The following is a 15,633-nucleotide window of genomic DNA, read 5'->3' on the forward strand; positions in this document are numbered from 1 at the left end:
ACATTAGTATAGACCACCTAGAAAGAAATTAACCTAGGTGCCAATGAGATTATCATGAAAAATTCAAATATATGATTAACCAATTTAGACGTAACAAGAATATGAATGGAGAAAACGAGATGAAAATCAGAAGCAGAGCAGAGTAGTCAACAATCTTGTTGATCAAATAGCTGGGAGTAAGCTTATCATCAGGACAACAAGAGGTGACAAGTAATTAGTGAATTCTTTACTTACTGAAACACGTTGCTTCCTGTACTGGGATATAGAGTGGAGGAAAACATCCTGGAGTTACTACTGCTGTTCGATGTACATGTCTTTCAAATATGACTGCAGCTATGCATTAAAGGAAACTGATATACAAGTCATATTCGATAACGTTTTCCACAAAGAAAAGAATTTCATGACTGTTTGTAGCAAGGATTTTAATTTCGAATAATACCATTCGTACCGGTGGAATGTACCGGTCTACCAGCAGACCAGTACACGGACCGCCCACTATTGGGCGGTACTGTCGATTGGGGTTGTTTCCGTCTCGTTACCATCTGAAATCGGTCGGTGACGGTCGATTTTGATCGTCACCGCCCGCTCCTGGGTGGTATTAGTCGAAAGAAGAGGGAGAAGAAGAGGGAGAAGAAAAGGAAGAACGTGAAGATCCGGCACCACTCTCCCTCGACGATCCCGATCCGTCACCGCCCTCCCTCGTCGGATGCCAAAGATGAGATGTCGCCTCCTCCTTGTCTGAGACAACAAGGCTTCGGCGTCGTCGGTGACTTCTCATCCACACGGGGAGAAGAAGCCTCGGCGATGTCGCAGGGAGAAGAAACCGAGAGTCGTTGGGAGAAGGAAACCTCGGTTTCTTCTCCTCACGCGGGCAAAAACATAAGGCGACGTCACCTCGTCTCCTTGTTTTGCACGGTTCTTCTCCCCACGTGGGCAGAAACATGAGGCGACGTCGCCTCATCGCCCTGTTTTGTGCGGGGAGAAGAAACCTTCTCACACGCGGGCAAAAACACGAGGTGACGTTGCCTCGTCACCCTGTTTTAAGTGGGGAGAAGGAAACCTTGGTTTCTTCTCCCCACGCGAGCAGAAACACCAGGTGACGTCACTTGTTTTTTCACTTTTATATATATATATATATATATATCGAACGGTATGCCAAAATGTATCGTTCGGTATCCTCATATCGTACCGTACCAAACTCGAATCTTCGGTATGGTACGAAATTACAAACCTTGGTTTGTAGCATAATATTCACCAAAATAACAGTAAAATAGAAAAAAGTTATGTACATATTTTCAAGTATCCTGCAAACATGAATTGGGATACTCCAATGTAAGTGCAACTTGTTTTGACAAAAACTATAGCAGGAAAATGCAGCACAATGATAAAAAGATGAAAATTGCAGAAAATTCAAGAGGGTCAAAAACTGTTCACCTGAAGGCAATTCTCAAACTGAACAATGTGATGGCCTCAGAACTTTCAGCACGTACACATAATACATTATCTACAGTGTTAGTCTCTCAACAATTTCATCCCCAATCCCGTAATCAACGCTCAGCTCTCTTAAAGGAGGAATATTCTCCACTGCAAATATCATAACATGAGGATATGACACATTATGATCAAAAAGGACAAACTGCACAAACACGTTTGGACAAGAGCTATGGCTGAGATAGCAGGCAACATTCCTCGCTCTTGAAACATCAATCGAAAAATTGAGATCAGGCATAGAAGGAGAGTCAGCTAGTAGATAATCAGGTGAAATATCTGAAATGTCTCCCCACTCGGTCCACCTTCTTGGAAACTGACCCGGATTCACCAAACATTCATTATTTCTTGAAAGCACCTCTGCCTGTGCCTTGGTGATTGCAATCCCACTAAATTCACAAATAAATGTTCCAGCCCGAATCAAATCCAACGACCTAACTCCCCACCCTGTCTCCATGGATCTGAACACCTCCAACCGATGGCTGACTCCCTTCTGGCTTACCCGGTTAGGACAAGTTGGCGGGCATCGGCACAAGGTGCCACATTCATATATCAATGATTTTCCCCTCAAGAGGATCCCATCACGATTATAAGCAAAGTCACCCCCATTCTTCTTTGCACAATAGCAACCGGCTGAGCAATTTAAAGTGCAGTCACACCCATTCCAATCATCAGCTTTCACCTTTCCCTGAAAAGCCTCAGGAGGGAGAATGGGACGAGTGAGATACTCAAACATCAATGGATCTCGATCATCATCAATGTCATTGAAAATAGAAACAGGCAAATTCTCCTTCCCCCTTGAAATGTCGAGGCTGAGATACCCGACCGGTCTCACGCTCAATGGATTCGCCTTCAACTTATCAGCTAGTTTAAGAATTTCACTGCCCATCTCCTCTTGGCCTTCCATTCTTAGAAACTTGTACTTGTACACCGTAAAACCTGACTTCCCGACATCCATCCAGCAATCAACAATCTTGTAAAGCCCGTCATAGACATAAACCCTTCCGGAGGGGCTCCCGTCGAACTTGATGCCACGAATAACCCGAATTTCAATACCGTAATTCATGCTGCGCTCCAGTGCGAGATTCCCTCCTTCGAGCTTCTGGTTGACGCAGTGCCGCTGCATGTTCTGGGAACGGCCACCATGGCCGGTGTAGATGAGCACGACGCCCTTGTCATCGTCGTCCTCATAACCGCCGGACACGATGATGCTGGTGGCAACGGGCTCGCCACTGGCGCTCCGGCTGGCTGGGACGTAATCGATGCCAGCCTGGACCTGGCCGTGCAGGCCGACCACGCATAGCTCCATCCGGAAGAAGAAGACGTCGCCGACGCTGATCCCGGGGATGGATCCGATGATGCGCCGGTCGCGGTTGAGCCAGAGGTCGCGATCGGTCATGAGGGCGGCGGCCCTGAGGTCGGGGCGGGTCCGCCGGCCCCAGGCAGCCACGAAGGCTTCCTCGCGGAGGAAGGTCTCGCCTCGATCCTCGTCGCGGAGGAGGAGGAGGGCACGCAGGGAGTCGTAGGTGATGCGGGTCCGGCGGACGAGACCGCGGAAATAGAGCCGGTCGCGAGGGCCGATGCCAGAGACGCGGACCATCTCTGCGGACCGGGCCTTGCGCTTCTTGGCGGCGACGATGGCGGACGAGCAGGCAGGCGCCACCGGGGCGGGTACGATGGAGCAGTGGCGGCTGCGGTCGTCATCGGCGGCGAATAGGTGAGATCGGCGGAAGTAGTCAAGGAGGAGCGCGGCCTCTTCGGGGCTAGCGTCGGAAGGAGGGAGCGGTTCCGCCGGACCGAGAGGTTCGAGCTGAGACGGGCAGCCATCGACAGGCTCCGGTTTTGGCTCGAGCTTCGCGATGGGGAAGAGATTGAGGTCCTGAAACGGAGTCGGCGAAGGCAGCGGTGGCGGCGGCGGAGGAACCATCGTGGGAATGGCGGAAGCTACTGGGGCCCTCGAGACTTGCGTACGTTCCCGGACAAGCGAGTGATGATAATATATGCAGAAAACCTCACTTTATATGTTTTTATCGAGACGCCTTTTTTTTATTTTTTATAAAAATTAAGATGAATTTTTTGAAAAAAAAAATATATTTTTAAAAAATTCTTATGAAAACGTTTTTTTTATCACATGAAAATATCATTTTGCCTTTATATTATTGATAATAAAATATATATTTTATATAAAAAATTAAGATATTTTTTTAAAATTATTTTTATTTTTTTTATAAAACATTTCTAACCATATGAAAATATCATTTTACCTTTACATCTACAATATGAAAATTATTTTTATGATATAAAATAATTTTTATATCATATATTCTTTTCATGATTTTGAAGTATAAACAAACCTTATGATGTTAAACTGGTAATAAGACTATACTATTCTCATTGCAAGATCAAACTGAAAACGTGTCAAATTGGATTATAAAAATATTAAAATCAATAAAAATAGAAATATCAATTAATAATTAGTTATATCCTGTATTTGTTTTTGTAAATCATGGAGATTCGGAAACAAGTCTTTATTATTACATATCTAAATAGACTAGTCAAGAAGAACATATGTAAATTGAGTATAAGAGCCCATAAAATTAATATTTTTAAAATAAATAGAATAATTACTTAATAATAATTTTATTTAATTATAAAATTTTGAGGTCAATTGGACACCACTTGTGGAGTTATATTGACAAATGAATGCAATTATAGATGTTTACAAAGTCAATTGAAAAACATGGTAAATTAGTCTTAAAATATCTCAAAATATAATAAAATAGAAAAATTAATCCCTAATATGAGACATGTTAACTTAGATTTAAAACATCTCCAAAATGATTAAAAAAATTCTATGTTGAGAGTCTAAGATGAAATGTATATTTCGATCATCATCACACTCAACCGAAAACGATTGAATACGAGAGCTTACTATTTATAGTCTTTTTTTATTAAAATTTTATTTTTTTAAATAAAAATAAAAATTATTTTTTATTATTTATAACCTCTCTAATTTTAATTTTATTTAATTTTCTTTCTTCCCCTATAATCATTGCTTGTGCATCCAATTATCATCGAGGCTCCCCCAACATTTCTTGTCATTGATTGTTGCCCCCCATCAATCATTAGCCACCCTCAATATGTGTCCCCTTAGCATCTGATCGTACTTTTATTCGCTCAATTCAATCCTTTAAAGAAGAAGAAAAATAAAATATGCAAAAGAAATAAGACGAAGAGAAAAAGAGAAAAAAAAGATATATTTATATCCATGAAAGGATAATTTTAAAATATAAAAAATATTATAAATAATAATCTTCTTGACTAAGTGATCATGTGATACCTATGAGCAAACCACATTCACCAAGATACCCAAGGGGTTCCATCCAAAAAAGAATTCTTGGAATTATGGAGTAGGAGAATTTGATTTATAATAACAACAACAATAATAATAATAATAATAATAATAATAATAATAATAATAATAATAATAATAATAAGGATGAGTACATAAGAGCCATAAATTTAAATGATTTAGAGATGGAAACTTGGTTTTACTTTCATTCCAAGAGGTAATCATCCTATGTGGAGGGAGAGAGAAAAAAATAAAAGAGGGTAAGAAGGCTATCAAGTTTGCTTGGTCAATAAAAAAATTCTAATTTAGAAAGACTTCTACAACTACAATAAAAATAATAAGTGGTATTTGGAAGACTTCTAATGGTAGAGAAAAAAAATATTAAAAATTAAGAGTTAGACTATTGTAACTATGTATGTGAAGTTATAGTTGTTTTCCAATCTTATAATCCTTCTTTATATATGGTCGGATATTGACATGATAGCATCGATTAGCTTAGTTGATAAATATTTTGATTATTACATTATATATCTTAAAATATTAGAATATGATGCGAGTGAAGATAATAAACATTTTAAGTACTATTATAATTTTCTTTGTCTACAAAGGTTAAAAGAGAATTGATGAGGATTGTGAGATATACAAAGCTATTCCCATATTTTTCATTATTATTATTGGTTATTTTTGTGGTTCTTATCTTTGAGAACCTTCTTGTCCTATTATGTAAAATAAAGGAAAATTGTAGCATTCAATACCACATTTTTTAATTTATATAGATAAATATTTTTTGAATAAAGTTATGAGCCTACTAAAGAATCACTAATTTATGAGGTGCATGCGAAAGCAGGAGCATCATACCTATTAAAGAATCACTAATCTATATAACTACATATAATTTCCATGTTAAATAGAATATGTCAGCTGGCTAAGCATCTTATTGTTGATAGCAACGCCTTGGATCATGTTGTGTCTTCATCATTTATCCTTTTGATTATCGATTTATAATGATAGTTTAAATATTAAGATATAATTATATTAATTAATTTGTAACATAAAATAAAATGGCATTTATAGAAGATGTCAACGAGCTAAATATCTTGTCGTTGATAATAAGGTCTTATGTCATCATATGATGTCTTCATCACTTATCTTTTAAAAATAATCTTTATCAATAAAAATATGATTTTCTATTTATAATGTTAAGTTAAATATTTTTTATTTTAAAATTTTTCATTACATTGAACCTAAGACTTATCTATTAACTGATTAACTATTTGACACACTACCTTAAATGTTAAGAAATAGTAGTGATTCTTGTAGGAAGATTATTGAAGAGTATTTAAGAAGTCAATAAAGGTAGAATTTATTACTTGTCCGAAGATATTTAATTTCATTAAACACAAAAATTTGGACAATAAATTGATAAACTTAAAAGATGTGAAATAATTAATATTAGTGATAAAAGTTTCTTTTGAAATAAAAAAATTATTTATTTATTCAACGAGACTATCTGAGAAATATATGAAATTCCTGTCTCATTCGCAAGAGAGTGATCGAGTTTAAATACCTGAATCCAATCTAAAACATTACAAGACGAAAGATATCATTACGTAGATTGCAAAGAGATCATAAGACCAATCTATCAAAATAAATAGTACCTAAATAGTCAAGACTGTCATTCTAAATGTTCGAAGAAAGTAGAATGAAAGGGGAAAAAAAAAAGTAAAGGATAAATTTGGATAAACGAAGGGAAGAGGTATTAAGAATCGACTTTATTGTTGTTGTGTGGTGCACCATCGAAGGTGATGAATGATTTGGTTGATACTTCATCTTGTTGATTATACATGGTCAACGTATTGATCTTCTAAGGTCATCTCAATTACATGTGGACGAAGAATGGCAAATGGTATCAAGACAATATATTAATTTAGCTTGAGAATAATGTATGATTTCCCCCATAACCATCGATGATCCCATAAATAATTGTCCTTAAAGCCACCTATAAGAAGGCTCTTAAGTGCATTCCACACAGATGAATTTTTTTTTAAGAGAATTCATTTAACTCAGTCCGAATAATCTAAACTCGATACTAACTTAATTGTCGAAAGGATATTTATCAAGAACACCTCGACTTAATTTTATAGGTATCAAACGATCAAAACTGTACTTTGAATTAAGACATAAGAATAATCTCAATTGGATCCAAAATTGATTCTTAGTTCCCACAACCATAAATTATACTAACTAATTAACTAACTAACTGACTAACTAACTAACTAACTAACTAACTAACTATATATATATATATATATATATGAAATAATTAAAAGATATCTGAAATAATTAATATTAGCGATAAAAGTTTATTTTGAAATAAAAAAAATTATTTATTTATTCAACAAGACCATCTGAGAAATATATGAAATTTCTGGGGACCGAATTTAAATACCTGAATCCAATCTAAAACATTATAAGACGAAAGATATCATTGTGTAGATTGCAAAGAGATCATAGGACCAATAGTTGGAATCATTCGGAAACCATCATGGCCACCATGATTCAGTTCTATCTCACAAAAGTTTCCAAAACTCATGAGGCGAGAGATAATAACTTAAAATCTAAAAAAGATTAATGCGATTCAGTATTCATCATTTATATTCACATGGAAGATCAATTTTTTTTTTATATATAAAATTAATTATAAAAAAATTAAATTCTTTTTTATTCAAGTATAAATCCCTTTATATACTCTTTAGAAACTCTGGCGAGTACATTCTATGAATATCCTAGAGAGAAATCTAAAATTATCCAAAATATTTTGATCACTTTGTTCTTCCCCGATCTAAATCTAGAGATATATATATAATATTTAAAGAAGTATTAAATTTTAATTTTCGTAATTTCTTAGTTCTTGAGATCTTTTTCTCGTGATAAGATTTTTTGTTCTCTTAGGATATCAGACTTTAAAAATCTTAAAAATACTTATCAATCATAACAACTAAAAGCATTTTACATGCTAAGATGTATAAGATTAGGCAAAGAGGGACTACTTTGGTGGTAGAAAGATTTAACCTCTTGTTGGAGTTCAAGCTAATAGGATCTGGAAGCAGAATAGTTCCCTAGACCTGGAAATAGTCTAAAAGAAAAGAATAAAACAGTATGGTCTTTATAGTTTTTCTTGTTATTGATTTGGCATTGTTCAGCTTTATCCACTTAAGGATGTTTCAGTAGAACAGCATTACACGAGAATATGCAGGAGAACTTGGACTTGATCATATGAGACCTTTTGTTTGAGATGACTTATTATGATTGATTGACACAAAAAATATGTATAAATGTTGATCTACCAGATAAGGAGTCATTTGAAGCTAAACTGGATCGAAACCTTAAGAAACTTAAGTACAAGAGTTTGCATAAACATGTATTATACAGACATGAGACTCCATCAAATCATTCTTAGCAAAGCACAAGCAGCAGTCACTGATTACACTTCCTGGATTTCATCCAAAGCGTAGTTGTTGGTCGAGACGCCGGCATAGTTCACCTTGTTGAATCGAACCACGACGGGATAGCGAGTCTTGGGATCCTGAAGAAGGTCAAGATGTCAAGAACCGAAGGGAGACAACCTAAACTGATCTATTGAAGAGTAGCCACAGGCAGAGAGAGTGAGTACCTGGTCCACAGTCACAACCGATCCAATGCCTTTGTACCAGTAGGATTCCTTTCGCAGAATCTTCACCTGGGAAGAACAGTGCCGTCTAAAATCACACTATCTTACACTGGAGAAGCTTACGATTCAGATAAAACAATTGCTCGTGCAGAGAGTAGCTTCATTATTCATGGCAGAACACTAAGCAAGTTAATATGTTTACTGTATGTGTTTGATATATCTGAAAGTAATCTACCGGTACATATATTTCCATACCTTCGCGCCTCTCTTTGGACCGATTGGTGGCGGCGGCGGAGGCTTGGCAACTGCCTTCTCTCCCGCTTCTGCCGGGGGGGGCGGTGGCGGAGCCGCCGCCTCTTCGGCTCGAACCACCAACTTTCTACTTGGCCTGGAGAAGGTAACGAAGCTGACACGCGAGGGTGTGTTGATGGCAGCGGTAGGAAGGCTGGAGGCGAGCACGAAGCTCGAAGCAGCCGAGGCCAAGCCGGAGGTTGCCATGATATATGACAAAATGGGAACCTCCTCAAGCTCTCTCTCTCTCTCTCTCTCTTCTCTCTCCCTCTCTTTCCAAACCTTTAACGCAGCAGCGCTGTCGCGAAGAAGAAGAAGCTGCAGATGACCTCAAATCGAAGCAGAATTTTCTCCACCAGGAGGTGTAAAGGATTTGATTCCCTCCACTGGGATCATGACGCGTGGCACCTTATCCGACCAATCTGGATAACATCATCTGCCCGTAGCTTGGGCCGGTCTTGGCCGGCTTGCTTCATATCAGCCCATGTGCATCCAACTGAGAACATACCATACCTAGACCCGGATCCGAATGTCCCAACGGTCATAATTTAGATACATATTTTACCCATTTGGTCATGCGTCCAAATCAGTTTAGGTATGGGCTCAAATAAAGCTGGGTCGGGTATGAATGCCCAGTCAATCGGATCCGCTCCCATTGCTATCTTATCCCACTCGTGCCCTCGAACCGGCGACGCTCGCATCGTTACGCCCACACAAACGACCCTCGCTCCCGTCTCTCTCTCATCTTCCTCATCTTGTCCATCCGGAAGTAGCAGCTGATCAACAGCAAAGTGAGCAGCCATGGCGCTCCATTACCCCTACGCTCCGGTCCGCCTGGGTTCCGCCGCCGCTGCCCCCACCGTCGGGCGCCACCGCTTCTGCACCGCCTCCTTCCGCGCCTCTGCAGTCTCCTCCGCCCCCAAAGCTCGATTTGTCGCCAGGCGCACCGAGTCCACCACTGTGCAGCAGCTCCAACGTCCCCTTGGTAAGCCTCTTTCCCGAGGACAGATTGGAGAAGAGAGAATAAGAAGAAGTGTTTTCCCCATCTGAAGAAGGAATCGACGGGTGTCTTTTTCGCGTTGAGTTGAATCACAGCGGAGTACATGAGCCTGCCGGCGAGCCAGTACTCGGTGCTGGACGCGGAGCGAATCGAGCGTATTGACGACAACACCTTCCGGTGCTACGTCTATCGCATCAAGTTCTTCGCCTTTGAGGTTTGCCCTGTCCTCGTTGTTCGTGTCGACGAGGAGCCCAATGGTTGTTGCATTCGCCTCTTGTCCTGCAAGGTGCGTTCTCTCTCTCTCTCTCTCTCTGTGACTTTTCCTTTGTGCTCTTGAGCTTGATATGGCATCTGGATCTGCTATTGCAGCTGGAGGGATCGCCGTTGGTGGAAGCTCAGAACGAGAAGTTTTCAGGTATGCTAATGCAATGTTTTCCTATTATTTCTTTCTTCCTCCCAATTACAAATACTTGATTGAAGAACCAAGACAGCAAATTGCCTGCTTAAAAATTTGCATGATATTGGTCCTTACAGTAGTTTTTCATAGCTTTTTATGGGTTAGTGTTGCTGTATTTTGATGGAAAAATTATTTGATTTTGTTTTCTTTATTGCATTTCGCATAGTTCATGGAAGTAGCTAGGTAAAGTTGTTGGTAAATATTAAAGTAATGTGATGAGAGATTGAAAAGAAAACCAAGAGAATAATTCCACGTTGGTAAGAATTTAAGGAGTCTGGTGGTATAGATATTTATCGGGTTGGTCATTATTTGAGAAATTTAAGCATTCTGAGGTAGTGGTTTAAGCTCAAAGAAGTTAGCAAATCAATTATTCTATCATGTCGGGTCATGACAATTGATCTTAGAGTCGAGTTAGTATTTAGGTATGATGAGGGTCTTGAGTAGTAAAGGGCTCCTCGTGAATGAGACCAAAAGGACACGTTACATCAAACTACCACTGGGTTAGGCATTACATGCGCTATATTAGATTTTGATTTTGGATTATGTTAGGCCTTGATGATGCCGTCAAACCCTTAAGTCAAGGAGATCGTAACACTCCTGTTTAGTCTCACCCCGATTTAGGAAGTGAGCAAATACTTTAATTGACTTATAAGGGCCTGATTGGTGTACTACCATTAACTTAGGCTTGGGTTTTTTATTGAATTAGTGTCAAACCTAATATAGATTAAACCTCACCACTCGACTCGGACTTGTCATCGTCAAATTCTAACAAAAGTTGCATTTAAAGGATTATGTAGTTGTAGTTGGTAATGGGTGTCACAAATTGAAGCTCCATAGTTTGGTCTTTGTTATCACTATATAACCAAGTTCCACACGCACAACTTGTTGTGGCCCCATTATGATTATTCTGATGAGACTCTAAGGTCTTATCGTGGAAGAATGGGAGAAAAGGGAATGATAATGATCGCTTCGAGGGGATCGACCCTCCTTGATCGCTTCGAGGGGATCGGCCCTCCTTTATCTCTTTGAGGGGATCAGCCTCCTAGGGTTTGTCCAAAGACAATAGTATTTTTCATAGATTACCGAAAAGAAGTAGTTACATCCCTATTTATAGAGTTCCATCAGGACTTGAACTCTAATAATAAATAAATATTAAATAAACCTCTACTTGACTCTAACTGAACCAAACCGACTCAATAAACAACTGGACTAAACAAACTCAATAAACATTATTCAAAAGCTCAGAAAAAGGGTCCTAACAGTTCCTCCCTCTTCAAATCTCTGGGAGCTTCTCTTTAGCACTTTAGTCATAGACTATCTGCAACGCATCACAACCCGTTGATCAAGTAAGTATGGTCTCCACTTTTTGAGAGTGTAAGCAACAGGTTGATTTGAAGAGGGGGGAACTGTTAGGACCCTTTTTCTAAGCTTTTGAATAATGTTTGTTGAGTCTGTTTAGTCCAATTGTTTATTGAGTCGGTTTGGTTCAATTAGAGTCAAGTAGAGGTTTATTTAATATTTATTTATTATTAGAGTTCAAGTCCTGATGGACTCTGGGTGGAACTCTATAAATAGGGATGTAACTGCTTCTTTTCAATAAGCTATGAAAAATATTATTCTGTCTTTGGACAACCCTAGGAGGCCGATCCCCTCGAAGTGATCAAGGAGGGCCGATCCCCTCGAAGCGATCAAGGAGGGCCGATCCCCTCGAAGCGATCAAGGAGGCCGATCCCCTCGAAGTGATCATTATCATCCCCATTTCTCCCCTTTCTTCGACGATAAGACTTTAGGGTCTTATCAATTGGTATCAGAGCCTACGATAAGACTTTAGGGTCTTATCATATTCATTCTTTGGTGCTTCATTTTGAAATTGAATTTTTTTGTATAAATCGTTTACTATGTCCTCTTGCTGGCGAGTTAATATGGCTATTGGTACTTGGTATTTATGTTGAGAAATGGTGTGTCACCACTTTTAGATGTGAAGCACATTTGCTACATGATCAGGAATGTAATTAGAAAATTACACACACGTGAGAGTGAACATTGCTATGTTATTGAACAGAACTGGAACTCAAGCACTCAAGAAAAAAAATCATAAAGGCTTGGTACTCCACCTACACTTCAGCCACAAACATATAGCGAGTTCCAAAGTGCATAACAAATGAGCAGACACAAAAACCAAAAGCATCAAAGGAGAATTTAAAAGATATTTGGAAATCTATGAGACCTCATGCATAGGAGGGCAGTCCAATGTCTGAGGCTGCTACAAATTTGTGGTTTTATGAGTACTAATACATGTAGATTTATCCTTGAAAGTAAAAAGGTCGTTTATGTAATCAAACCTTGCTCGTCCAAGTTATAAAGGAGCAACCGTACCATGGCATCAAGATTCGCCCATTAATTTTAAATGATGTCATGAATGAAAAGAGAGTCAAGTTAGCAGACACTTAGACATGATAACTATATATGTCATGGGGCACTAAATCTGCAAAGCTTTAAGATCAAAATTACTGAAGGTTGATTGCTTTCCACTAAGATGACAGTACTGTTCCCATGAACCATGGAGCAATTACATTTTCAGATATTTTGTTAACCTGTATTTATGATTAGATTAATAAAGGTGGGACACTTGGGCACAGAATATCATGAGATGTGAAGTAGCAGAGGTGGAGTATGAATTAAAATTTTCTATGAGGTTAGTAAAGGTTAGGACCGTGATTGAGTCCTATTTTACTGTCATATTTAGTATTTCAAATTCAAAGAAATTCTGCAATAAGTTTAGATCATCAACACATATGAAGGAAGATAATGCAGATCCTTTTGTTGGTTGGGTTATACACCTTAGATGTAGGTGGAGTTAGTATGGGGAGTGTATGCATAGTTGGCTTTTAAGGAGCTTACAGTAAGTGGAGTGAATGAATTTGAGATTGTTCTGAAGTCCAATAATTAGATACACTGATCATCTTCAGTTACATGTGAACTTGAATTTCTGTTGAAGAATTCTTCCATTAAAAAATGTGAGAGAACCTTATATTCACTTAGATGAAAACATGATATCAATAGTAAAGTTTGATGGTTGGATAAGGATTAAAAAATATTTGACCAAAAATTAAAAAATATGTAGAATGATTAATATGAAAAACAATTAAAATTTATGCTTTCTTGTCCACTCAGTCGAACGTTGCTTTACATTTTCTTCACTAACTTGTGTTTTGCATTTGGACATGATTTTCACAAACTGCTAATCAGTAGAATGATAAATATTCAACACAGAGAGTAGATAGCAGCATATAGATATCTGAGCAGACCTAGACATTAAATTGCCCATGGCACTTGCACTTGGATCTCAAGGATGAGTTGAATGATACTTGAGAATATTAAATCATGGATCAAAACTTTTGAATAATCAAGGAAAATGAGTAAGTTATACTACATAAGCATCAAATGTATCCTCTTATTGTTCAAGAAGCTACTGTAGATCTTACATTTCTAAGGGAAAGTAATTAGCAAGTTCAAAAAGTTTCTGGTATGGATCTTATATTAGTTGATAATCTTACATTGGCCAGTTAACATACGATTCAGGGCCTCTCTTTTCTTGTAGCCAATGTTGAAATTCTGAAATAAAATACAAAAGCTTCATCCTGAGTTGAACCATCAAATGCCTTTTCAGGAAACCTTTGACATTGATTTGGTATGGGAATGCAGCTTCCATGGTGAATAGAGTATCCTGCAACGATGGTGTGCACAACTCAACTTTCCAGCAGCTTGCAACGGATACAGTTATCGAGGTCAATTTAGTCAATTCCATTTATTTGTCATACAAGTTTGCCATTTTTTAAAAATATATTTTAAATTTGTCATGATATCCAGGTGACTATTGACATCCCCTTTGCGTTTCGCGCAATACCTGTAGAAGTTTTCGAATCGACTGGTACCCAGGTCCTTGAACAGCTACTACGACTTATGCTTCCACGATTTCTGGCACAGGTGAGTTGAAGCTCTATGAACTGATTGTAGCACAAATAAATACATGATTTTCTAGAGATACAGCACAGCTTTGTGACTGGAAGATTAACTACACTTGGCTGAAGCATGTTGCTTGTTGTCTATTTGTTGTTTCTTTTTAGGTTATTTTATGCTGCCAATTTTACGTCTCCACTGGTCATCTTAGGTCCACTTCATGTTCCCAAAGAGATCTGTAGTCTCTGAAACCAATTTCTAATAAGGTGGAAAAAAGTTGTTTCCCAGTCGGTTACATTTGTCAGATTGGAAGTCTATTGAAGGAGACTGAAAGGATTAGCTTTGAATAAAATATTGTGATTAGAAAACAACTTCATGTGCAGTTCTCTTGAAAATTAGACATAGTTCTTTGAGCTACATAGACCAATATGCTCTTTGTGGCAAGAATTTGTTTCTTATCTATGACCAGGCATTGTCACTTGCCAACTTATATTGGTACTCTGCATTACCTTTTTAACAAGTTGGAGGTGTTGAACAAATTAGATTCCAGAATCTTATCATTAGAAAGAACAACAGAATGAAGATGCTTTATTAAGGCAGGCCAGGACAAATATATCACGCTTGAATCAGAAACCAATATATGTGAAAAATATCAAAACTTGTCATTTTATGTTATAAACTTCTCCTAGATTTGTTGTTAATCATTATATATTTGGCTTCATCTAGTTTCTGCTCAAATATAAGTGGCACAACTTTGCAAATTGTAATACTAACTTGTTGATATGTTTGCCAAGAAAAATGTCTCATGGTTTATGCTCACTATTGTGATCTATTAATATCATGTAGTATGGCACAACCCAAATGATTCTTCGAGTATGCTTGTCCGATTGATCCGAAAACTCTGATGGTTGCTGATTTGTGTTCATTCAGCTTGTAAAGGACTACCAATCATGGGCATCAGGCGACAACTCTAGGCAGCCGCTGGGGACAGGCCAAATCTGAAGCTGCACAAAGACCATTGAAGCTACTTAGATGTCGAGTTGCGTCTTGTGATTGACGATATCCAAAATGATGTGCAGCTACTTTCTTTATTTGGTGTCGGCAATGAGCAGTTCCAGAAAACAGTCAGACAATAGTTGTTTTTGCAGAAGTTACTGTTTAGCTGTCGTGGATTGTAGCCAATAGCCATGGACTTAATGAGAACTCTGTGACTGATGTATACGATGGTTCCTGGAATTAAGATTGTGGAAGATGTGTTGAGAGCTTCATTCCAGATGGTCATGGCTGCATCAGCTGAATGACTGTTATGCAGCGAAGCTTCTTGTCAACAACATGAATATGTCGGGGAATTGTCTGAGGTACTCTTTCTACACCTCATAGAAGAGAAGAGAAGAGAGAAAAAAAAAAAAGGAGAG

General features: G+C 38.3%; 3 protein-coding genes across 3 annotated transcripts; 1 reads left to right on the forward strand and 2 right to left on the reverse strand.

The window, feature by feature from the left end:
• Nucleotides 1–1,465: 1,465 nt before the first annotated feature.
• Nucleotides 1,466–3,471, reverse strand: LOC103982428 (histone-lysine N-methyltransferase family member SUVH2-like). Its single transcript, XM_009399350.3, has one exon. The coding sequence runs from the start codon at nucleotides 3,413–3,415 to the stop codon at nucleotides 1,505–1,507; it is 1,911 nt and encodes a 636-aa protein (XP_009397625.2). The 5' UTR covers nucleotides 3,416–3,471; the 3' UTR covers nucleotides 1,466–1,504.
• Nucleotides 3,472–8,201: 4,730 nt separating this feature from the next.
• On the reverse strand, nucleotides 8,202–9,127 carry LOC103982427 (photosystem I reaction center subunit IV, chloroplastic-like). The gene is made up of 3 exons (XM_009399349.3): nucleotides 8,766–9,127; nucleotides 8,514–8,579; nucleotides 8,202–8,426 (listed from the first exon to the last, which is right to left on the reverse strand). The coding sequence occupies exons 1-3, from the start codon at nucleotides 9,006–9,008 to the stop codon at nucleotides 8,325–8,327; spliced, it is 411 nt and encodes a 136-aa protein (XP_009397624.2). The 5' UTR covers nucleotides 9,009–9,127; the 3' UTR covers nucleotides 8,202–8,324.
• A 287-nt stretch (nucleotides 9,128–9,414) lies between these two features.
• On the forward strand, nucleotides 9,415–15,486 carry LOC103982426 (uncharacterized). The gene is given in 7 exon segments (XM_009399348.3): nucleotides 9,415–9,691; nucleotides 9,694–9,786; nucleotides 9,897–10,087; nucleotides 10,171–10,216; nucleotides 13,964–14,046; nucleotides 14,129–14,245; nucleotides 15,149–15,486. Coding segments are annotated over 7 exon segments (864 nt in total). The 5' UTR covers nucleotides 9,415–9,429; the 3' UTR covers nucleotides 15,221–15,486.
• Nucleotides 15,487–15,633: the final 147 nt, after the last annotated feature.

The sequence above is a fragment of the Musa acuminata genome, chromosome BXJ2-4 (assembly GCF_036884655.1).
Source record: "Musa acuminata AAA Group cultivar baxijiao chromosome BXJ2-4, Cavendish_Baxijiao_AAA, whole genome shotgun sequence".
Taxonomy (NCBI): domain Eukaryota; kingdom Viridiplantae; phylum Streptophyta; class Magnoliopsida; order Zingiberales; family Musaceae; genus Musa; species Musa acuminata.